Genomic DNA, 24092 nt, shown 5'->3' with positions numbered 1-24092 from the left:
TGTATCTATTTTCTTATCCATACCCTCCTGCCTGAAAATGCGTTCAAAGTAGTCATACATCCTTCTTCAGTCCCAAGGCAGATGTTGAGCTCCTTGTTTAAAAAGTGAAATGTTAATAAATTAATTTGATATCTTCTTGCAGGAAAAGTTATTCTTGGAGAAGCTGAATGAAAACCACGAGTCCTCTCTACGCCGCTTAAGTGATACACATAGGGAAAAAATTGCTTTAATGGAACGTCAGTTCCTTCAGCAAAAGCAACAGGTAGGTTTAAACAGAGTGATATTTTTTTCTTTTTTGCCATTTATATTTTTGTTCTATCAAGTTATTAGTTTATCCAACTTAGAGTTTGATCTTTTATAACTTACTGTGACGCTTAAATATCAACTAAATTTGTCTATTGTGTTTACTTTGACCTAATATATATAAAGAAATATTTCATGCAATAGCAGGATCATTGCTGAATTTAGATATGTTTGATATGAATGCTTGTGAATATTTTTTTTAAAATTAAGACTTTTGTGTGAAGCACTCACTATCAGTATGGTCCTTGGTGTAAATGAGCAAGCATAGGCAGATGTCTATATACATGTTATTTCAGTCACAGATCATGTATTTATTGTACCCTGCTCAGATTTTTGCTTAAAAGCATATCGGAGAAAATAGTGTGCATTATATGTGATCGTAGCAGATCAACTATCAAAATGGTTAAATAATTTGGACTGTAAGTAATCAGACCTGAACCTAAGAATGTGCATGGCACAGATATTGTGAGTAAACGTTGTGTCCTTCCCAGTTCGAGACCATCATCACCAGAAGACTTGTCTGTGTCAGTGTGATGTAAAACAAATACAAAGATTCAAAGTTTACTCTTGTCATTGTTTTAATCACCTTTCAGATTGTTAAACCATATACAGTACTATACAGGGTCTTCCAGTTGTCTGATGACTGGGCAGCCATGGGAACTGCAACTGTCGATAAGCCTATGCTTATGGCCATCTGTGATGTATAAAAGTTGTTAGTAATAATGCTGGAATGACATCTGATAGATTGTAATACACTTCAAAGTTTATGGGCTCATCTATGTCATGTAGTGAGATGCTGCTTTTATTTTCTATCCTTTTCTGGCATCAGCTTATAAATCATTATCATCATCATAATTTTCCAGTTCCAGTTTCCTGGGCATGGTGAACAAGTGCTTGCCATTTTTTCCAGTCAAAGTATCGTTTCTGTTCCCCTATCTCCTCCCACTTGACATTCCTCTTGCTGACCTCCAATTTCACTGTCTCTATCCATTGATTTCTTGGTCTCCCTACTGGACTCTCCCCTTTCACTTCCCGGTCAAAGTAATTCTTTGTTGTTCTCATTCTGTGCGTCCTCATAACATGTCCAAACCATTGTAGCCTGTGTCTTCCTAAAAGTTCAGTAACAGGTATTTTGATGCCAGCCTCCTTCCTGTTTGCTTCATTTCTGATGTTGTCTTTCTTGATCTTTCTAATGAATTTCATTTCTGTTGACTGGGTTTTACTATTAGCCTTGTTACGTAGGGTACATGTTTCAAGTCCGTAGGTGAGAAATGAAATGTAGTAGGTATGAAACATAGTCAGTTTTACTTTCTGAGTCTTATTGAGTATTTCTTGGTTTATTTTGTTATCTTTTGAAATTATACTTTCAAGGTATTTGAAGTTAGAAGCTGATTGATTCAGGAAAATGTTTGAATCTTTTGCCTTTCCTGTTGATAATAATTTCAACACTTTTTTTGTTTTACTGATATTCTTACTGGCCAAGTTGGCTATGCGGTTAGGGGCATGCAGCTGTGAATTTGCATCCGGGAGATAGTGGGTTCAAGCCCCACTGTCAACAGCCCTGAAGATGGTTTTCTGTGGTTTTCCATTTTCACACCAGACAAATGCTGGGGCCGTTCCTTAACCCAGATAACCCTGAATTATTTTTTGTTTGTAATGAGGAACTTTTCCATGAAAATCTATCATTGAGGTTGTAAATAAAGCAAAAGAAAAAGATTTACCGAAATTCTTTGCTTAGTATGCCGGAAATTGAGCATCCTCCCAGAAGGATGTCAGGGACACCCACTCTCTGATCATCCTTCCTGAAGGACATCAGGGAACTACACTATTTACTATATCATCCACTACTGTTGAAATAAATTTTAACCAATTCCAGAACGTTCAATTATTTATTTACTTTTCATTAATGAAGTAATTAATTTCTCATCACATATCATATTCTAAGCATTACACCTTTGTGTGGAATGGTACAAAGCATGAAACGTGCAAAGCATAGTTACATTTGATACACATTGTAGTGCACTTCTGTGAGCAATGTTTGCAATGAAGCTGCTTTTTTCTCTTAGTGTGAGTGTCAATTGAAAGATCTGCCACGTAACGCTCCACTCCGTCAAAACGAGCATCCACTTTACGTTTCTTAGATAGCCTCCCTTTACCAGAAATCACTCTTTTATTGGATTTCAAAATAGATGTAGCCACACTTTTTTCTAAAATTCAAATGATCTAGTTTTCCACCGTCTTTTCAATAGAGTTTCCAGGCATTTTGCTCTGCTAAATCTATCATGTGTGCTATTAGGGGGAAATACCATTTCTTTCCCCTGATTGACACCCTGTAGAGTGATATATTCTCATCAGCCCGATCGATCCCACCCATTTCTTTGTTGTACGGTGAAAACAAATGAGGTTGTGCCACTGAGATAGTTCTTCTTTTCACACGTGAAAAGCGGAGAACCTTATTCAGAGGGTTCACTGTGTCAAAGTTAGTTGCTGTTGTAACTATATTGTCGTCATGCCAACGGACCACCATTACACCTAGAAATAGAAAGTTGAAAATTGGTTCATTAGGATTAGGCATAAATTCCTTTTTTTTTTTTTTTCAAAATGAGGAAAAACAAGTTTTCTGTACTACCTGAATTTTCATTTTTCCAATCTGCACCTCCTCCTTAGTCTCTTTGTTTCTCTGTTATAATAAAGTGGGTCTATACCATTCCTTACCACATTTAAAGGTACAAACCTATTTTCACATTCCTCAACAATATTGCTTTAAACCCATCCCAGAGTCTGTGTACGTTTTTATTTTTTGTTTTACACCGTTCATGGTTACTTTTTATAAACTTCCTCATGCCTGCTTGATGAGCCATATGGTACTGCGTAATAGTCCTATTTTTAAGACCTACCTTTCTATCACATTTATTTTTTAACTACAACACCAACAGCTTTGTGATCACTAATACCAACTATTACTTCAGTTTCTCTATAGAGCTCATCTGGTTTTACTAGCATGTCCAGTGTATTCTTCCCTCTAGTTGGTTCCATCACTTTCTGAATCAGCTGTCCTTCCCATATTATATTATTTGACATTTTTTAGTCATGCTTCCTGTCGTTTACATTACCTTCCCAATTGACATCTGGTAAATTAAGATCTCCCGCTACAATCACATTTCTTCCCATGTTGTTTCCCACATAGCTGATTATCTTATCAAATAATTTTGAATCAGTATCAGCGCTACCCTTTCCCGGTCTGTACACTCCAAAGACATCAAGTTGCCTATTATCTTTAGAAATGAGTCTTACACCTAGAATTTCATACTTGTTAGCTTAAACCTTTTTGTAGCTTACAAATTCTTCTTTCACCAGAATGAATACTCCCCCTCCTACCATTCCTATCCCCTCTCTATGATAAACACTCCAGTTCTGTGAGAAAATTTCTGCATCCATTATATCATTTCTCAGCCGTGATTAAACTCCTATTACAATATCTGGCAAGTATATGTCCATTAAATTACTTAATTCTATTTCTTTCTTTACAATACTTCTACATTTCAATGTTCACTAACATTTTTATGTCATCCCTACTTGGCTTCCAGATCCCTGTACCCTTATCACCGCTCCCTAGACCACCCCGTTTCCCTTAATGTACCTCCCTAAAACCCTTATAAACAAATTCCCTAACTTCTACGTATCACTGAGGTTTAAGTGAAGGCCTTTTGAGCACAGATCCGTATCTCCTACTCCCCCATCAAAATCTAGAAATCTCACTCCCAGTTTCCCACATACCCACTCCATAGTCTCATTTACACCCCCAATCCCCTTCCAGTCAGTATCCCTCCTACACAGTATTCCACTGATAAAAATCTCTGCTTCCTTAAACTTCAACCGTGCTGCATTTACCAGATACCACACATTCCCAACTACGTTGGTACTTATACCTGCTTGCCTTACACTGTTGGTATCAATGTGAAATGTTACCACCCCTTCTTCTTCTATCTTCTTCAACATCTGCCTCAACCTAATTTCCGGATAACACTCTACCCTGGTTCCCTTTCCTCCAAACACTTTCCCCACATGTCTAACAATGGAATCCCCCATGACAAGAGCCTCAACTTCACCCACCTCATTTGATCCCCTCCCCTCTTGGTCAGCCCTATCTTTCCTGACAGCTGCAGAAGCTACTGCCTCCTCCTCCCCCCCCCCCCCCCTCCCATCCATGACTCTGTTTCACCTGTCTTTTTCTATCCTCTACTCTACATTTCCTTTTCCTACCTTTTCCCTTCCTCCTGCTTCCACACTTCTCAGCAACAGTTCCCTGTTCCTCATTTTCCTTCTGTTACTGCCCGCTGCCCTCAACAGAGAATTTTAAAAAGATGGAAAGCCGAGGAAGCTTCAGGATGGCCACAGAAAAATACGCACCGGGAATGCGTTGTCTGATTGTAAAGAAATTACGTATGCAAAGACATTCAAACATGCAAATCAGGTGTATATAAGGCGCAGTTCTGAAGTGCATGCTCAAAGTAGCTGTTGCATTCAACTGTGATATCTTAACGTCGGCTGTAAGAATGCCACGCCGAAGGATTCGTGCTCATTATGAGCAGATATCAGAGTTTGAAAGAGGTCATGCGATCAGATTGAAAGAAGCTGGTTGGTCGAATTGAGCTGTTGCTGGACATTTGGGTCGAAGTGATGTGGCGATCAGACGATGCTGGCAAGCGTGGGTCAGTGCCGGCAGGCATCAGAGTCAGGACGGTAGTGGTTGACCGAGGATCATAACAGCACGGGCAGACAGAGCGATTGTCAGATCAGCTGTCACAGCACCGGAGTCGTCGTTATCAGCGATCCAGCGTGTGACCTGCACACGTGTCCACCATGACCATTAACAGACACCTGAGCAAGAGGAATTTGCGCCTGCGCTGCCTGTTACGCCGCGTACCGCTCACGCCTGTTCATCGTCAAGCCAGATTACAGTGGTGCCGCGCTCGAGCGATGTTGAACTGCGCTGACTGGGGACGTATGGTCTGAAGTGATGAGTCCCGTTTCCAACGGTGCCCTGACGACAACCACAGACATGTTTGGAGACGTCCAGGCCAGCGTGGGGATCCTGCCTTGACTATCGCACGCCACACAGCACAGTACCTACGTGTTAATTCAAGGAAAGATCTTCATTGTTATGAGGGTGTTTAGGGGTTGTAGTAAGGATGTAAGGTAGATTGGCGAAGCTTTATCTGACCCTGTAATAATTAGAAGAGGAATTCTTCAAGGCAGTCTCTGGTAAGACCCCAACTAGAGTATGGTTCCAGTGTATGGGACCCTCACCATTATTACTTGATTCAAGAACTGAAAAAAAAAATCCAAAGAAAAGCAGCTCGATTTGTTCTGGGTGATTTCTGACAAAAGAGTATTTACAAAAATGTTGCAAAGTTTGGGCTGGGAAGTCTTATGAGAAAGAAGTCGAGCTGCTCGACTAAATGGTATGTTGATAAAAATTTACTCATTCGGAACAAATATTTCAGGTTCCCTATGGTAATCAGTATCTTTATGATCTGAATGCCGGGCAGGCATCAATTTTTGACAATGAGACAAAGTCTCATAGTGTATTTTTACTGTCGGTGGCTCCAAGTAGCCTACTTAGTGGCCTCCACGGTATGCTCTAGCCATGCGTCTTGGTAGGTGTGCTATTTACCTGCCGATTAGCCTAACTTAGCTCACTGGGGTGAAACGCTGACAACCAGGAATGAGTTAGCTGGGAAAAATTTAATGTCCAATAACGGACTAACTATATTGGTATTAAATGGAATGTTCGGAGCTGATAGTGGAGAGATGACGTGGAATGAAATTAGTAGACAAATAAGTTTGAGTGGTGTCTTTAAAAGTACGAAAAATCACAATATGAAGATGAAGTTGGAATTCAAGAGGAGAAATTGGGGCAAATATTAGTTTATAGGAAGGGGAGTTAGGGATTGGAATAACTTACCAAGGGAGATGTTCATTAAATTTCAATTTCTTTGAAATCATTCAAGAAAAGGCTAGTAAACCAACAGATAGGGAATCTGCCGCTTGGGCCACTGCCCTAAATGCAGATCAGTGATTGATTGATTGATTGATTGATTGATTGATTGATTGATTGATTGATTGATTGATTGATTGATTGATTGATTGATTGATTGATTGATTGATTGATTGATTGATTGATTGATTGATTGATTGATTGATTGATTGATTGATTGATTGATTGATTGATTGATTGTAGAGACGCGTGGAACAGGTACTGCCAGCAAATTTTCAATGGGTTCTTGTCAATATTATGATGTCAGTTTTAAGTTATAAACATGCAGAAATGAAGAATAATTGAAGACTGGACATCAATAACAGGCTAAGTGCCAAAACAATTAAAAAATGTTTAGATCCAAAAAAGTGACCTCTGTGCCATTGCCAACAACCTATAAAGCGGGCTAACTGCCATGACCATGATTGTAGTGCGTACAAGGCCCGAGATATGGCATGAGAGGTATGTGCTGGGCCGCTGGTGAAGCTATTACGGGCTATGTGCCACCGAGCTTTTACTGTTGATTCTGAGCGTCATGACAACAACATCGCTGTGAATTTTAACCTAATTCTTTTGAGAAAAGCCTGTTGAGAGTTTTAATTTGTGATAGTACATTTTAAGAACAATGGAATTAAACAGCGACACAAGCAAAATAGAAAGAAGGGAGAATCAATGTTTTATTCCCGTCAGCTTTCAGCTTTCATGCTACAATCTCTGTCTCCATGTAGGGGCTCGTCTTACTTGTGGCACGAGGGTATGAGTGGTCGAGGCGGTAATGAAATTGCTTCATGTCTGTTTAAAGCACTCGGTAGTCCTGAATTTATGACGAAACGAAAACTTAATGTCTAGTCTGATAACAGCATTGGCCAGAACAAGAACAAAATGATGATGATTCTTTGGATTTACGTGACGATTACTGGCAAGTATGATGAGATAAACCATACATTTTTAGTCTCTGGCCATTCATTTTTATCTTGTGACAGAGATTTTGCACAGATCGAGAAACGTAAAAGGGTTGAAAATTGTCAAGTTCCTGACCTGGTCAAACTTATGGTGAATGCAACACCGAACAATCCATTTATTGTTACTATGCTTCAACCTGATGACTTTTTGATTTTAAAAAAGCAGCTGATTCATACATCAATACGACAAAACTAAATATTTCCAAATGCAGCCGGATTAGAGTTCAAAAAGCCGCACCCAGATTCGTCAAGAAGAGAACAATATTTAATGAATTTGAAGTATGGAGCACTTGCAAGGTTCTCAAGAAAAGGGTTACTACTAATATAATCAAGAACTTGGTTTTACCATCACAACCGTCTCAAAACAACTTGTCAGCTGAGAAGAAGAGATTTGAAGGAAGAGAATCGAGTATTCTTTGAAGAATTAATCAATTAAAATTGTTTTGTTCTTAGAAAAACTATACTAGGACTTTCTAACTAGAAGTAAAAAAAAGGTAAACTGTAATTAAATGCATGAAAATGTACTAAGACACTTTTTATTATTGTAGAATTACTGAAATAAACCGTTAAAATTAATTAAAGGACGAGATTTTTCATTGGCACTTACCCCGTTTTTACTGACAAAAAAATGTGGCACTTAACACGTTCTACATTTTGCTGAATAAAATTTTATGTTTTATTCATACGAGAAAGGAAATTAAGAAAAAATGCAATAGGAATATGAATCTTACCCTAGATATTAAATAAAAAATATGTTTAAGGTTCTTTATCAAAAGATTTTTGACAAAAACAAAAAAAAATTGAATAACTCAAAATTAACTTCTTGGCACTTAGACCATTATTGATGTCCAGTCTTCAATTGTGCAGCTGCAAGAAAATATGGCATAACTAAAGCCAGCTGGTGTTTTGTGTTAGCATGAAGACAAAGATAACTTTAAAAATTTAATTCAGTGGTCCACAACAAGGATGGTTTAAAGAATTCTAAGCTGAAATTGTGAGGTATGTACGTCAAAAATGCAAGGGCGGAATGGCCACACCACACCGCAGTTAACTCGTCCTTCAAAGCCCGCGTCTTTATTTCACCTCGCTTGCCGCTGAAGTTGGCCAAAGCTGGGAAGCGAGACGAGCGTCTAACGGCAGCCGGTTTTATGTGATGCTTAGTAAAAAGTAGGCGTAACACTTTTATATCGTCGCCATAAGACCTATCTGTGTCGGTGCGACGTAAAGCCCATAGCAAAAAAAAAAAAAACACTTTTATAAACAGCAGGAATATTTTCCTGATGGATCGTCTTACTGTAGTGACACATAGAACAAGTATTGCTGGCTAATTTTCAGCAGGTGCTCTTCGATATTATGATGCCAATTTTAAGTTAATGGTTACTAAACTAACGAAAATAAAGAATAGTTGTACAGCTGCAAGAAAATACGGCATAACTTAAAGCTAATGTTCGGCATTAGCGTGAATACAAAGACAGTCTAAAAATGCATACTCTACAAGAATTCATATGATTTCAAAAGGCACTTTTTATCCTGATTAAATTTTTTTACAGGAAAAAGTGGCGGTCGTCTTGGATTCAGAGGAATACGGTACTATACTTTGCAGTAGGTCAACGATATTGATGTCTTCACCATGCACAACTGAGTATGCAGCCATTGATCTCCATTTACTAGTTCCATTGTATACAGAAATCAAACCGATTTTAATATTTTAATTAATATCTACTAAGACCATATTTGTTGAAAACGTAATGTGTCCCTTAATCGACGATTTTTTGTCCAAAATTATCAGGAGAAAACTGGGATCCGTCCATAATGCGGTATATTCCATTATGTGGGTAAATACTAAATGTAGGGAATAGATCTGAAAGTCTTGCGTTCACTATTTATCGTCATGTAGGCCTTAAAAGTTTTATGTTCACAGTACAAAATTGGAAGGTTCCCACATATTGGACTTCCCTCCTACTTTGTGTGTTCATAAAAGTGGAAATAATGGGGTCTAATATGCGAGTAAATATGGTATATTATGAAATGAACTTAAAATAAGTTTATACATGGGTACAGTAGAGTCTCGCTCAACCGACCTTTGCTTATCCGACACTGGTAGTCTTAATTTGAACTTTAGGTGGATGCAATTCTGGGACACGGGGTGTGGAGGATGCGACTGTGGGACAAGCACTGGCAGTCATGCGGTAGGATTGTTCAATGTAGTATTGGTTGGGTGCGGATGTTATACAGTAGTTTTCATATCCTCTGTGAGTATGGCGAGTAAACGTAAGAAAGTGATTGTTTCTGTGGAAGACAAGTAGAGTGGGTTAAAGAGACTGGACAAAGTGGAAACTCTCCAAAAAATGGCTTCAGATTATGGTGTTGGACGTGTTACAGTGGGAGACGGGAAACATATGAGGGAATAAATTGAAAAGTGGTGCTCTACAAGAGCAACAAGTGATGCACTGAAAATTAGGAAAAAACAATGGAAAATGTGAGTACGAAAAAGTAAGTGAAGCACTATTTCTTTGGTTCACTAAAAACCAGGAAAAGGGCTTGTCAATATCTGGCCCCATTCTGCAAGAAATGGCGGTGTATATCCAGAAGGAGTTTACTAAAGGGACCCTAATTTTACTGATAGTGCTGGGTGGCTTGATCGGTGGAAAAAACGGTACGATATTGGGCAGCTTAATATGTGTGGAGAAAAACTGTCAGCTAAATCCGATGTTGTGAAATTTAAAAGACAATTTCAAGAAATAATTCTTGCTGAAGGATTAACCGGTGATCAGATTTTTAATTGTGTTGAGACTGGGCTGAATTTCAAGATGCTGACATCAAACTCTTGCAGCCCAAGTCAAGACGTCTGCACCTGGTTACAGGCGTAGTAAGAAAAGAGTACTGCATCTACTGTACAATTGAATTAATAAGTCAATAAATAGAGTCCCGTAAAACATAGTACATAATACAGTATAGCCTTCCTGTTTGTTTTAGTTCATTTTCAAAGTTATTCCGTATTATCCGACATTTTCGGTGATCCGACGTACTCCAGGTCCCGTTTAAGTCGGATAATCGAGACTCTACTGTACTAGGATTGCATACAGCAAATATTTTTGACTTGTTTTTTGCCTATTTCCATGTATAGATGCCTATTTACTGGATTTTGTCAAATGAACTTACAAATTGCACTGGAATGGTTTAAATCTGCAGTAACCAATATTTTTTGAACATATGCTCCCAGACCATGTCGTAAAAATTCCATTTCATATTCTCCAGCAACCTGAAACTTTTTTCTCAGAAGGTTTGTTTCATCCCAATTTATGGGTCTGATTGTTCCCTTGTTTAAATTGTTGAAAGTTCAAACACATGTGAATGCTGGGTTGCAGATGATTCTAAAGGGACCGCCTCTGTCACCAGTAGCTTGTTACCTCAGTTCGCCTTCGTTGTCCACTGAAGTCGAATATTCTTCACAATTGGTGTGAGAGTGTTAAGTGTCTCGTGTTATTTCCTAGTTCACCATGCCTGAAAAAAAAGGCAGGATTAAAACAAAACTGAATAATTACATCACAGAATTTTGTAATGTATTTTCTGCTGATGACTTATCTAATTTGCGAAGCATGTGAAACAGCAGTCAATGTGCAAAAACAAGCTATGTTTTGCAGTAGCTACAAACCTTGAAACATGCATTGGTTCTGTGTTAAACAACAAAAGTAGATGTGCCAAAAATAACTCTCATCTCGTTATATACAACCTCGAGACGCCAGTCACAAGTTTAATTTTATCTTGGGGTTATTGTTGCTGACATTCCTTTAAAGAAAATAGAAATTCCAACCTTGAAAAAATTCTTGCATAAATACTATTGAGGAAGTTCCATGTGAGATGACCTTGCGTAAGAACTATGCGGATGTTTGTTATACAGATACAATTAACATATTGACAACCGGCCCCAGAGATCTCCATTTTTACACACGGTATCGTTTGTAGCTTTTTGTGCTATCTGTTGGCTATAATTTTAACTACTTTCAATCATGTCATGGAGTAGAGGGATCGTAGATTTCAGTGTTGATGTATTTTTTATTATACAATCGTTGTAGCCATGGAAACTTCGTATGTACATGGTTGTTCTTTGGTGCCGAGAATCATTGTACACCATGACGTGCCCATGGCAACGTATACTATATGACAACAAAGTATTTTAACATTTATATGGAGATTCATTATCTGATATGCCACATAGGTGGTGAGCCCTGAGAATTCTAGTAGTTTCCAGCTGACAGTAGGTGACAGCCAACAGTAGGTGACAGGCTACGAGAATTCTCACTTTTATGCACCTTGTATTTTCTCGATTATTGGTCGAATTGTGGGCGAGATTATGAGTTCCAAACAGTGTAGCCATGGAACATAAATTATTGCTGCATCATTCTTTCTTTAAACCTTCATGTATTTAACTATATGATGTTGGATATGTAGAGCTATTCCCTGGAGCACCCGTACAGATGTCAACATGGCACGGCGTATTCAGTTGGCGACGGCTACTGATAATTGTGTTTAATTATGTACAGACCGGTTATAATACCTGTAGGTACTGAGTGATGATGAGTTAGATATTTCTAATGATTAATAGCTAACACTAAATTGGGAGTAGCCGTAAAGAGAAATCCTTGCATACTTGAAGACAATGAGTGTATGAATGGCACAAGTACAGCATTCATACTACACTGTGCTTAGAAAGACTATTGAATGGAGCCAAGAACGGTATTGCTTTGAAAAATTTCACAACATACAGACTACGAAGCAACCTAGTGAGTACATGTTCCAAGTTTGAGGTCGATATCTTGAATACATTTCAAGTTGCAGTGCTTTGAGTGCAGCATTGTAATTCCTTTCTTGGAGGCTTGAACTATCCGGTCTGCATGGAGTAGCAGCCTCCGTTCAGCAGCCATCGTCAATGTGTTAACAGAATTATGGAAGCAGAATTACCACTGCAACCAGTATTGAGTAGATGGGCACATGGCTCTCCAAGCTTTATACTGAGCTTGATAGCTGCAGTCGCTTAAGTGCAGCCAGTATCCAGTATTTGGGAGATATTGGGTTCGAACCCCACTGTTGGCAGCCCTGAAGATGGTTTTCCGTGGTTTCCAATTTTCACACCAGGCAAATGCCAGGGCTGTACGTTAATTAAGGCCACGGCCGCTTCCTTCCAACTCCTAACCCTTTCCCATCCCATTGTTGGCATAAGACCTATCTCTGTCGGTGCGACGTAAAGAAAATTGTAAAAATTTAAATAAACCATTATATTACACCATAAACTTGAATAAGATCCAAGATATTGTTAAGATTATGCATCGTTATTGATATCTGTCGATGAAAGTATGGAGCCCTATGATAGGTTCATTGCGAATGTAGTGATTGACTCAATGGACTATGATAAGTGATTTGAAATATATTTCCTTTCATGAAGAATTTGATAGAACAAACAGTTCAACTATATCTCACGTGTGCACCTCTGCATTGAGTGCTCTATGGCCAGACAGTGGTAAACATGAGAATGTGCTTTTATATACTCGTGAGGGAGATAATTAGGATTCTCACAGAAGACAGGAAGGAAGATAGGACTCCCTCAAACAATGTACAGGTTACAGTAGGTGTACAAGAGGGAGGGGAAGGAAAGGGAGGAGTTGTAGAAGACAGGTGGTCTAATGTTCTAAGGGGAAGGAGATTGCAGGCCAAGGGCTCTATTCAGGATCAGAATTCAGGACAGGTGTCTGTGCGAAATCGGTACGAGTCACTCCAGGTAGAACAACAGAGGGAAGATGAGGGACAGGGAACTGTTGCTGAGATGCATGGAAGTAGGAGGAAGGGAAAAGGTAGGAACGGGAAATGTAGAGTAGAGGATAGGAAAAGACAGGTGAAACAGGGTCATGGGAAGGAGAAAAGGGAGGAGGAAGTAGCTTCTGCAGCTATCAGGAAAAATAGGGCTGACCAGGAGGGGAGGGGATCAAATGTGGTGGGTAGGGTTGAGGCTCCGGTCATGGGGGATTCCATCGTTAGACACGTTGGGAAAGTGTGTGGAGGAAAGGGAACCAGGGTAGAATGTTATCCAGGAATTAGGTTGAGGCAGATGTTGAGGAAAGTAGAAGAGAGGGAGGAGGGGAAGGAGAAGGTGGTAGTGTTTCACGTTGGTACCAACAACGTAAGGCAAGCTGATATAAGTACCAACATAGTTGGAGATGTGTGGGATCTGGTAAATGCAGCACGGGTGAAGTTTAAGAAAGCAGAGATTGTTATTAGTGGAATACTGTGTAGGAGGGATACTGACTGGAGGGGGATTGGGGATTTAAATGAGACTATGGAGTGGGTATGTGGGAAACTGGGAGTGAAATTTCTAGATCCTAATGGGTGGGTAGGAGATAGGGATCTGCGCTCGGATGGCCTTCATTTAAACCGCAGTGGTACGTATAAGTTAGGAAATTTGTTTGGAAGGGTAATAGGGAGGTACATTCAGGGAAACTGGATGGCCTAGGGAGCGGTGATAAGGGAACAGGGAACTGGAAATCAAGTAGGGATGACATAAAATTGTTAGTGTTGAACTGTAGAAGTATTGTAAAGAAAGGAATAGAATTAAATAATTTAATAGATATATATTTACCAGATATTGTAATAGGAGTTGAATCATGGCTGAGAAATGATATAACGGATGTAGAAATTTTCTCACGGCACTGGAGTGTGTATCGTAGAGATAGGATAGGAAAGGTGGGAGGGGGAGTTTTCATTCTGGTGAAAGAAGAATTTGTAAGCTACGAAAAAGTTAAAGATGAGACACATGAAATTCTAGGTGTAAGGCTCATTTCTAAAGATAATAGGCAACTTGATATATTTGGAGTGTACAGATCGGGAAAGGGTAGCACTGATGCGGATTTGGAATTATTTGATAGGATAGTCAGCTATGTGGGAAACGACATGGAAAGAAATGTGATTGTAGCGGGAGATCTGAATTTGCCAGATGTAAATTGGGAAGGAAATGCGAATGACAGGAAGCATGACCAACAAATGGCAAATAAGTTAATATGGGAAGGACAGCTGATTCAGAAAGTGATGGAACCAACCAGAGGGAAAAATATCCTGGATGTCGTGCTGATAAAACCAGATGAGCTCTATAGGGAAACTGAAGTAATAGATGGTATTAGTGATCATGAAGCTGGTTTTGTGGTAGTTAAAAATAAATGCGATAGAAAGGAAGGTCTTAAAAGTAGGACTGTTAGGCAGTACCATATGGCTGATAAAGCAGGTATGAGGCAGTTTCTAAAAAGTAACAATGATCGGTGGAAAACGGTAAATAAAAATGTAAACAGACTCTGGGATGGGTTTAAAGAAATTGTTGAGGAATGCGAAAACAGGTTTGTACCTTTAAGGGTGGTAAGGAATGGTAAAGACCCACCTTATTATAATAGAGAAATAAAGAGACTAAGAAGGAGGTGCAGACTGGAAAGAAATAGAGTTAGAAATGGCTGTGGAAGTAAGGAGAAATTGAAGGAACTTACTAGAAAATTGAATCTAGCAAAGAAGGCAGCTAAGGATAACATGATGGCAAGCATAATTGGCAGTCATACAAATTTTAGTGAAAAATGGAAGGGTATGTATAGGTATTTTAAGGCAGAAACAGGTTCCAAGAAGGACATTCCAGGAAGGTTAATGAACAAGGGGAGTGTGTATGTGAGGATCTTCAAAAGGCAGAAGTATTCAGTCAGCAGTATGTAAAGATTGTTGGTTACAAGGATAATGTCGAGATAGAGGAAGAGACTAAGGCCAAAGAAGTAATAAAATTTACATATGATAACAATGACATTTACAATAAGATACAAAAGTTGAAAACTAAAAAAGCGGCTGGAATTGATCAGATTTCTGGGGATATACTAAAGACAATGGGTTGGAATGTAGTACCATATCTGAAGTACTTATTTGATTATTGTTTGGTCGAAGGAGCTATACCAGATGAATGGAGAGTTGCTATAGTAGCCCCTGTGTATAAAGGAAAGGGTGATAGACATAAAGCTGAAAATTACAGGCCAGTAAGTTTGATATGCATTGTATGTAAGCTTTGGGAAGGCATTCTTTCTGATTATATTAGACATGTTTGTGAAATTAATAACTGGTTCGATAGAAGGCAATTCGGTTTTAGGAAAGGTTATTCCACTGAAGCTCAACTTATAGGATTCCAGCAAGATATAGCAGATATCTTGGATTCTGGAGGTCAAATGGACTGTATCGCGATTGACATGTCTAAAGCATTTGATAGGGTGGATCATGGGAGACTACTGGCAAAAATGAGTGCAATTGGACTAGACAAAAGAGTGACTGAATGGGTTGCTATATTTCTAGAAAATAGATCTCAGAGAGTTAGAGTAGGTGAAGCTTTATCTGACCCTGTAATAGTTGAGAGGGGAGTTCCTCAGGGCAGTGTTATCGGACCTTGATGTTTTCTTATATATATAAATGATATGAGTAAAGGAGTGGAATCGGAGGTAAGGCTTTTTGCGGATGATGTTATTCTCTATAGAGTGATAAATAAGTTACAAGATTGTGAGCAACTGCAACGTGACCTCGAAAATGTTGTGAGATGGACAGCAGGCAATGGTATGTTGATAAGGAAAAGTCCTCTCAGTTTTAATTACTGCGTTGATGGGGTGAAAATTCCTTTTGGGGATCATTGTAAGTATCTAGGTGTTAATATAAGGAAAGATCTTCACTGGGGTAATCACATAAATGGGATTGTAAATAAAGGGTGCCGATCTCTACACATGGTTATGAGGGTGTTTAGGGGTTGTAGTAAGGATGTAAAGGAGAGTGCATATAAGTCTCTGGTAAGACCCCAACTAGAGTATGGTTCCAGTGTATGGGACCCTCACCAGGATTACCTGATTCAAGAACTGGAAAAAATCCAAAGAAAAGCAGCTCGATTTGTTCTGGGTGATTTCCGACAAAAGAGTAGCGTTACATAAATGTTGCAATGTTTGGGTTGGGAAGAATTGAGAGAAAGAAGAAGAGCTGCTCGACTAAGTGGTATGTTCCGAGCTGTCAGCGGAGAGATGGCGTGGAATGACATTAGTAGACGAATAGTTTTGAATGGCGTTTATAAAAGTAGGAAAGATCACGATATGAAGATAAAGTTGGAATTCAAGAGGACAAACTGGGGCAAATATTCATTTATAGGAAGGGGAGTTAGGGACTGGAATAACTTACCAAGGGAGATGTTCAATAAATTTCCAATTTCTTTGAAATCATTTCGGAAAAGGCTAGGAAAGCAACAGATAGGGAATCTGCCACCTGGGCGACTGCCCTAAATGCAGATCAGTATTGATTGATTGATTGTGATGTTGCAGCTTATATGGAAAAAGCTGGTAAGCTTTTTAATATATTTTCCCCCCCAATTTGCTTCATGTAACGCACCTCATCCTTGCACGGCATAGAGTTTGTGAGAAATATGTGGACCATTATCAGAAGTACATGCCTTGATATCAAATACAAAGACGATATTTCTTAAATCTCTATCCAGAATTCAGTCATTCAAAGTAATCGCCCCCGAACTTGCATTATCGCTGCAGCCCGTATTGACTAGATGGGCACGTGGCTATCCAAGCTTTATATTACACCATAAACTTGAATAAGATCCAGGATATTGTTAAGATGATGCATCATTGATTAACATTGTGAAATAGTTGCTGTTGAAATGCACTCTACAAAATTACCTGTATTTCATTGCTGCCAACTACTTAGCATTACCAGAAGCATTCAACAGTCTTGAAGAGGGGAACAAAACATTGGTGGATTCATTGCATATCTTGCATTGTGTTGTGCAAAAAATTCAGGCGGTTCCATGTAATACAGATTGAAAATTACTTTTAAAATATGAGTGGTTTCTTTATGTCAATAGGGACATCCAACAATTAAAAGACATAGGCACTTAGTGGTGAAAACTATGAGTCAACTAATCTTGATCCAAACACTGTACCACTATTTAAATATGCTCCAATAATGTCAGTGGAAGTGGATAGGTCTTTTTCGGTAATTGATAATGCATTGTCTGATAGAACACAGATGTCCAACTCTCCTTGAGTTTATGCATGAGTCTCAGCCTAGGATAAATGATGATAATTTGCTTATTTTATTAGAAATGAATTAATACTCCATGTGACTGGTAAGAGAGACTTCCTTATCTAGTCAACTTTGCACCCTTGTTGTTGTGAAAAAAGGAACTTCTTATGATAAGCTTAAAAGTTTCCTTCACGCTGCTACATGTATAGTATGTCTTTCAGCGAGTAATGTAAATCAAGGCATATTATTGATACCTGAATATCATTTATTTGATAAACAGTTTGGTGTGTATGTAAAAGGAGTCTTGAGTACAACCACAAGGAGTCCTTCCTTGAGTTTATACATGAGTCTCAGCCTAGGATAAATTATAATATTATGCTTATTTAAGGAATATTAGAAATGAATTAATCCTCCATGTCATTTACCTCTCCTGTGGTTACTTTTTAAAATACTCTGTTAGAAGAAGCAGTCCACAAATTTTATTTTGAGAACTAGAAAATTACCCATGAGAAAACATCAGAATGTAATATATTTATATATTATTTTACACTAATATATATGCATTTTATTTTTCATTAGCTTATGCGTGCTCGGGAGGCAGCATTATGGGAGTTGGAAGAAAGGCAAATTCATGAAAAACAGCAGTTAGCCAAGAGACAATTAAAAGATATTTTTTTTCTTCAAAGACATCAGGTACGTATTCTCTACATGCATCTGATTGTTGTTAATAAAGCTATTGAAGTTACATAATTTCATCTTTCCTGAATCAGAATCAGATACTATAATTATTTCATATCTATTATTAGAAATGAGCAATTTAGTTCAGAATAAAAACAAGCTAGAGGAACATTCGCACAAGTGTAATATTGTTATTTCTTTTCTATTTTTTCAACTGTTTTTTCCTAGTACTACTTTAGCGTGGAATGTTAGTAAGATACCTTCTGATTGGGCAAAAATAGTAATTTCACCTATCTACAAGCAAGGTAGCAGGAAGGATTGCAACAACTATCGAGGTATCTCATTGATGAGTATGCCAGGCAAAGTGTTCTCTGGCATTTTGGAAAGGACGGTTCAATCAGTAGTTTAGTGTAAGTTAAATGAAAAGCAGTATGGTTTCAAGGAAGCTGTCAGGATATTTTCAGTTTATGCCAAGTAATTGAAAAATGCTACAAGAGGAATAGATACAATTGAACCTCGTTAGTGCGTTCCTCAGTAACACATTTTCCTGCTTAGCACGTCGTAAATTCAAAGTCCCAATTCTCATCGTATTAAATTTATATAGAAATATCTCACTTATCACGTCACGAGTTTTCGCTATTACCGCTTGGTATGATCAAATTTTTCCTAGCCCTGAAAATGTTATTTGTCATCCCTTGTGGAAGGAACACGATTTCCAACTAGGTTAAGAGCCCTCGACGCAGTTGCGTGATGAACTGGAAAAGGCCTTGAATTTCTGGAAAAGGCCTTGAATTTTTTAACTTCACAGGATAAATTCCACCTACGGGGAACAAGCCATTAGCCTCAGTTTGCTTACCGGTTAGCAGTGAAACTGCAGAATAACACAATGTGCCTGTTTGTGCTTGTATTTCGCATTCTATTGAGAAGTTAGAAATGTATTTTGCGTTTAGTTGTACAGTGACGTATAGCAAATATTTGTTGCGCGTTAGCCTACATCTGGAACCAGTTTACCAGTGTGGAAGTTGACCAGCCTAATTATGGATATGGAAAAAGTCGTGAAATTCTTTACTAATGAAGACAAAATTAAAGTTTGCCAGCAAGTCGACTGACACCTACATCTTCAAGCGCGCAGAATTGGCGGAATGTTGATACTCGCACCTTCCATTTTCGACTCAATCATTCGAATCAATCTTGGTCGGTCGAAGTGTAATTCGATTCAGAATAGCAGCCAAAGTCATTCTGTTGCATTCGCACATGGCCATGTATAACCTCCAATTCATTGTCTACTGTAACTGTGCGACTAGAAAATTAATGTGTAATAACCCACTGGTCCGAAATAAAAGGCTTTCTCTGACATTCATTTCAGAAAGAGTGTGATATGCAATAATACTTCAATATTTTTATGGGCCCTGTTCAAATGTTTTCATATTTGTTGTTTGATGTTTTTAACACTTTCCAGTGCACTATTGTTTTAAGTCCCAGCGGAATAAGTTTTCATATTTGTTCTCTCGTGTTTTTTCACCTCTTTTAATACTCTCTTCTCATAGAGTTTCACTTTACCCGTGGATATACGACGTGAAATCCCCTTATTATGAAACAATGTTATGTTTATGGTCCACCCAATCAGTACACATCACTTTACGAGTGAAAACTATTTATATAAAAACATATTAAACATATTAAATTTATATTAAATAGTTTTCACTTGTAAAGTGATGTGTATTGATGGGGTAGACCATAAACCTAACATTGTTTCATAATTTTAACTGTATCAATATGGATCTATATGATGGAGTTTGTAAATTGTACTAAACCCCCTTATTACAAGTAACAACTCTCATTATTGTTCCGTATTGAAGATGACGCTAGGCATAGAATCTCAAGGATAATATAATAAAACCACCTATTCAATACTTTCCACTTTTAATGTGGTTTGAATCTACATGAATTTATGTAGACTTATCAGATCAGGTACATGTTTCACCCATTATTTGGGCATCTTCAGCCTGTGGACAACCTTTAGGTCAAGGTTGGGACCTTTTTAACCATATATAATATAATACACAAGTGTTAATAATTTCTTAAGACTAACATGCCAGGATAATAATTTTCAAAATGTGAACAAAACATAACTGTGGGTAACAAATTAATGGTGTTTTAACACAATTAAAACTTTTCAGTCCTATTCTATCTAACTTAACATATGTCTAAAACTAATATGGATTTTCTTCCTCTATCATAAGTTTTGGGTAAAGAGGATATTACAGTTTCATTCAAAGCAACGTTCTTGACCAGTCTATATATAATAATCAGGTTTAAATCTCCACTAGTGTTTGACAACACATTTCAACATTAGTTACGTCAAGATCTGAAAATGAAATATGTGGGTCAAATAAGCCCTAGTATCAAAATCCTCTTTTTTTCAAGACTTATGTTAGTTTTGAACATATTTTTAAGTTAAATAGAACAAGACTGACAAGTTTTAACTGTGTAGAAACACTGTTAATTTAAATTTTATATTTTTCATTCATAACAGTCTTGACCAGCCTACAACTAACAATCAGTTCTAAATCTCCACTTGTGGTTGACAACACATTCTGACATTAGTTACGGTACCTCATGGGCATGAAATGATATAGGAGGGTCAAATGAACCCTGGTTTGTAATATCCTCTTTAGTTGTTGAAATTTGTTATAAATAAAATTATGATTTCACAAAGCACTTTTTAAGCCTGGTTTAATTTTTTGAAGGAAGAATTGGATGTTGTCTCTCATTCAGGGTCGTCTTGGATTCGGAGAATTATGGTACTTAATGTTCATCTTCATTAGCATTCCCCTGCAATTTACTTACAGATGCTGATTCGCCATGATAAGGAATTGGAACAAATGAAACGCATGAACCAACGGAAGGAGGAAGAACTTTTGAAAAGACAGGCTGTAGAGAAGCGTGCCTTACCAAAGAGAATTCGAACAGAAATGAAAGCTAGGGAGATGATGTTCCGTGAATCTATGCGTATTAGTATGTCTTCACAACCTGATCCTGAAGAAGAAAGGGAGAAACTAAAGAAGGTATAGTAATCTTTTGTCAGTATGTAGAAAATTCATATTTATTAAAATTATATTAGACTGGATGTTAAGACCTCTTAAATACCTCTTATTTTCTAAAAGTTAGTCTTAAAGCAACAATAATTGAGAGAAGGTGGTGAACTCTTAGATCTGATTTGTCTTGGTCTCATCTTTGGCTTTGACAGTATTGTTATGACTTAACATTAACTGTTTTATTGAGCTAATTTAATCGAGGATGACCCAATCAATGCATACACTCATACACACAAAGGTTTCTTGTCCTCACAGTGATAGTCAGCTGGTGGTCTTTACCAGGACCGGGTGATCCTCCATAATTTTGACTGACAGGTTTCACCTTTCACTTCACTGCATGTGCATCACAGTCACTTCACACAACAGCTCCAGGCTGTCAGACTCTTAACATGTGTCTCTTGGATATCACAACGCATGACTACTGTATAGTGGTTCAACTCCAGACAAGACTGATGACTTGTACAATCTACTCATTGGATTGCTTCACACACTGAACTCTCATCTCATGACTTGTAACTGACTACTCAACACTCTCTTTGAGGCAAGCCTGCTTTTATGTACCTGGTCATGAAGGGGACTCAGGATATCATATTCATAAGTTAGAAGTAACAGACATGAAAGTAGCAAGAACGATCATTGGTACAAATGAGGGGGAACAATGGCAGAAGGGATTACTCATAATCAGGAAATAAAGGCTAAGTTTGAATGAACTGGATTGATGAAGCTATACAAGTGTTCAAGTTTCACCTTCCAGAAATTTCACAAAGACTCCGGACGAAAGGGACAACAGAAGCAGAAGTTGTCACATGCCCGCAGGCTGGTTGGTTGCTTCCCAGCCTGACTCGCTCATCCCTTCCAGGAACTTACCATATGGGGCATCAAGAGAGCTGTCAGTTGCATTACCCCTTAACAATATGAAAGTGACTAAGGTACGAACAACGACCATTCGTAATGCAGCCAGTTATTATTATGTATGGCATGGGAATGTTGCTCGTAGGGTCAGACGGTGTGTGTATTTCGGTTGGTTTGGCAGACTGAAAAGCAATAACAGTTTCTAGCACTGTGAGGAAAGCAACAAGAAACTGCCTTATTCTTCTTTTCCCTCATGTGCCCCTTCTGTGACATCTGGTGTATGTATGACAGCTGATATTGGATTTCTTTAAATTCTTTTTGATGGGGAAATATGTATGTCCAACGCTTGTCCCATTTCTCTATGAGGTCATATGAAGTGAGATGAATTTTCGCAGCGAGTTTTAATGGTCGAATGCCCTTCTGATTGTCAACTTCATCAGAGGAGTTAATGAGATGAAATGAATGACATGTACGATAGTTGGAAGGGAGAGGGGGGAAACCTGTTGTCAAAACATAGCCTCCTTCTGTCAAATAGTGCCAAGCGGTCTGCTCAAGGTTTAACGTCCCCATCTGATGGACAAATCGCCTCAACAGCGTCATACTGTATAACACTCATATGAACACTGTGGAGAAGTTTGGAATTGAATCCAGAGTGTTGGCACTCGATCTAGTGATTAGAAATTGTATACTAATATCTTTAGTATCCTGCTGGCCTACTTTCTGATAGTGAATTTTTTTTTTTATCAACTAGCCTTGAACTGGCTAACCACAGTCTCAGACCATATAGACTTGACGCCTTGACGATCATGGCCTCCAGGCGGGCTGATGATGGAAAAATATACCTCACTTTCTTTAATGATTTTGTTATTTAGGTACAGTAGAACCCCTTTTTAACGAATCTCAGGGGGATTTGATATTTCTTCCTTAAAAAAGGGTTTTCCTTAAAAGAGGGTTCAAAGAAAATAGGCTATATACCACAAGAAATAATAATTCATTTGTCTTCTACTACTGTAATGTCAGAAAATAATAAATTAACATATTAATACTAAAAACTCAAATTAACACAAGAATAACAGAAAATATTTACAAAATAGCAGACGTAATAAATTCCTTAGTGGACCCTTGGGAGCACAATCTGCAGCAAGGAAAAGAAAAATAGGTATTACTGACTTGCAATTTTAAATTGAAGGAACAGAGGCCTAACATGATTTTAGAAAGATTTGTGAAAAATAGACCACGAGAACCGCAATAAGCACCGTAACTTTCTGAAAGAGTCCAGTACAGTGGTTTGCTACCTCTTGCCCACATGTCTCACGGAAAGAAGTTTTCTCTCAATTTGGTTGAGATACATTGAAGGAGGAGTACCGGCGGATAATATCCAGTCCCTCCACTACTGCCCCAAAATTGGTTCTACTGGATCCTTATCTTCTTCCTCCTCAATATTTTGTCTTGCTGCATCGTCGCAAAGGTCTCCAACATCCATCTGTGGTGCTGAGGTTAGGATATCATCATCACAAATAACAAATTCTTCTAATGTCGTGGCACTCGAGTCCTTTGATGTAACCTCACCAATCTTCCCTAATGTCATCATTAGTGTCATCTTCATTACAAACTTTTGAAATGGCACCAAAACCTGCATGGCCAAAACAGTTTTGAATAGTGTCCATTGTGACTAGTTGCCAAGCTCCTACAAACATGTGCATGGCTTTGTATATATTCAATTTCATTTCCTCATTTCTTTCGAGGAAAGAAATAGCTCTTTCAACCAGGGCCTTCCTGTACTTCACTTTCACGGAATGAATAATTCCATGGTCCAAAGGCTGCAGGTGACTGGTGCAGTTGCGAGGAAAGAAAACCACTTAAATATTCTGCAGGAAAGATGTATCTGAAGGATGAGCTGAACATCTATCACCATCTTTATTTAGCCAATAGCTTCAAGTGGCAATAGGTGTATTTGCCTTTAATGCAGTCTATAAATTGAGTTCTTGGTCTTCCTTTACTCCTCCTTCCTTCCAGCTTCCCTTCAATAAGGGTGGTGCACCAATCAGTGACGAATCAAATGGCCAACAAAGCTATTCTTTCTTT

The 24092-nt window shown here is 38.3% G+C and overlaps 1 protein-coding gene across 1 annotated transcript in view; it reads left to right on the top strand.

Moving 5' to 3' along the window:
- Positions 1-24092, top strand: part of Slik (Sterile20-like kinase) — a 733683-nt gene that overhangs the window by 592255 nt on the left and 117336 nt on the right. The window contains exons 19-21 of the mRNA XM_067159768.2: positions 143-262; positions 17959-18072; positions 20910-21125. Of these exons, the coding sequence (XP_067015869.2) occupies positions 143-262; positions 17959-18072; positions 20910-21125 (450 nt within the window). The remainder of the gene's footprint in view (positions 1-142; positions 263-17958; positions 18073-20909; positions 21126-24092) is intronic.

Source organism: Anabrus simplex, chromosome 1 (genome assembly GCF_040414725.1).
Source record: "Anabrus simplex isolate iqAnaSimp1 chromosome 1, ASM4041472v1, whole genome shotgun sequence".
Taxonomy (NCBI): domain Eukaryota; kingdom Metazoa; phylum Arthropoda; class Insecta; order Orthoptera; family Tettigoniidae; genus Anabrus; species Anabrus simplex.
This window is presented reverse-complemented; position numbering and strand designations above follow the sequence as displayed.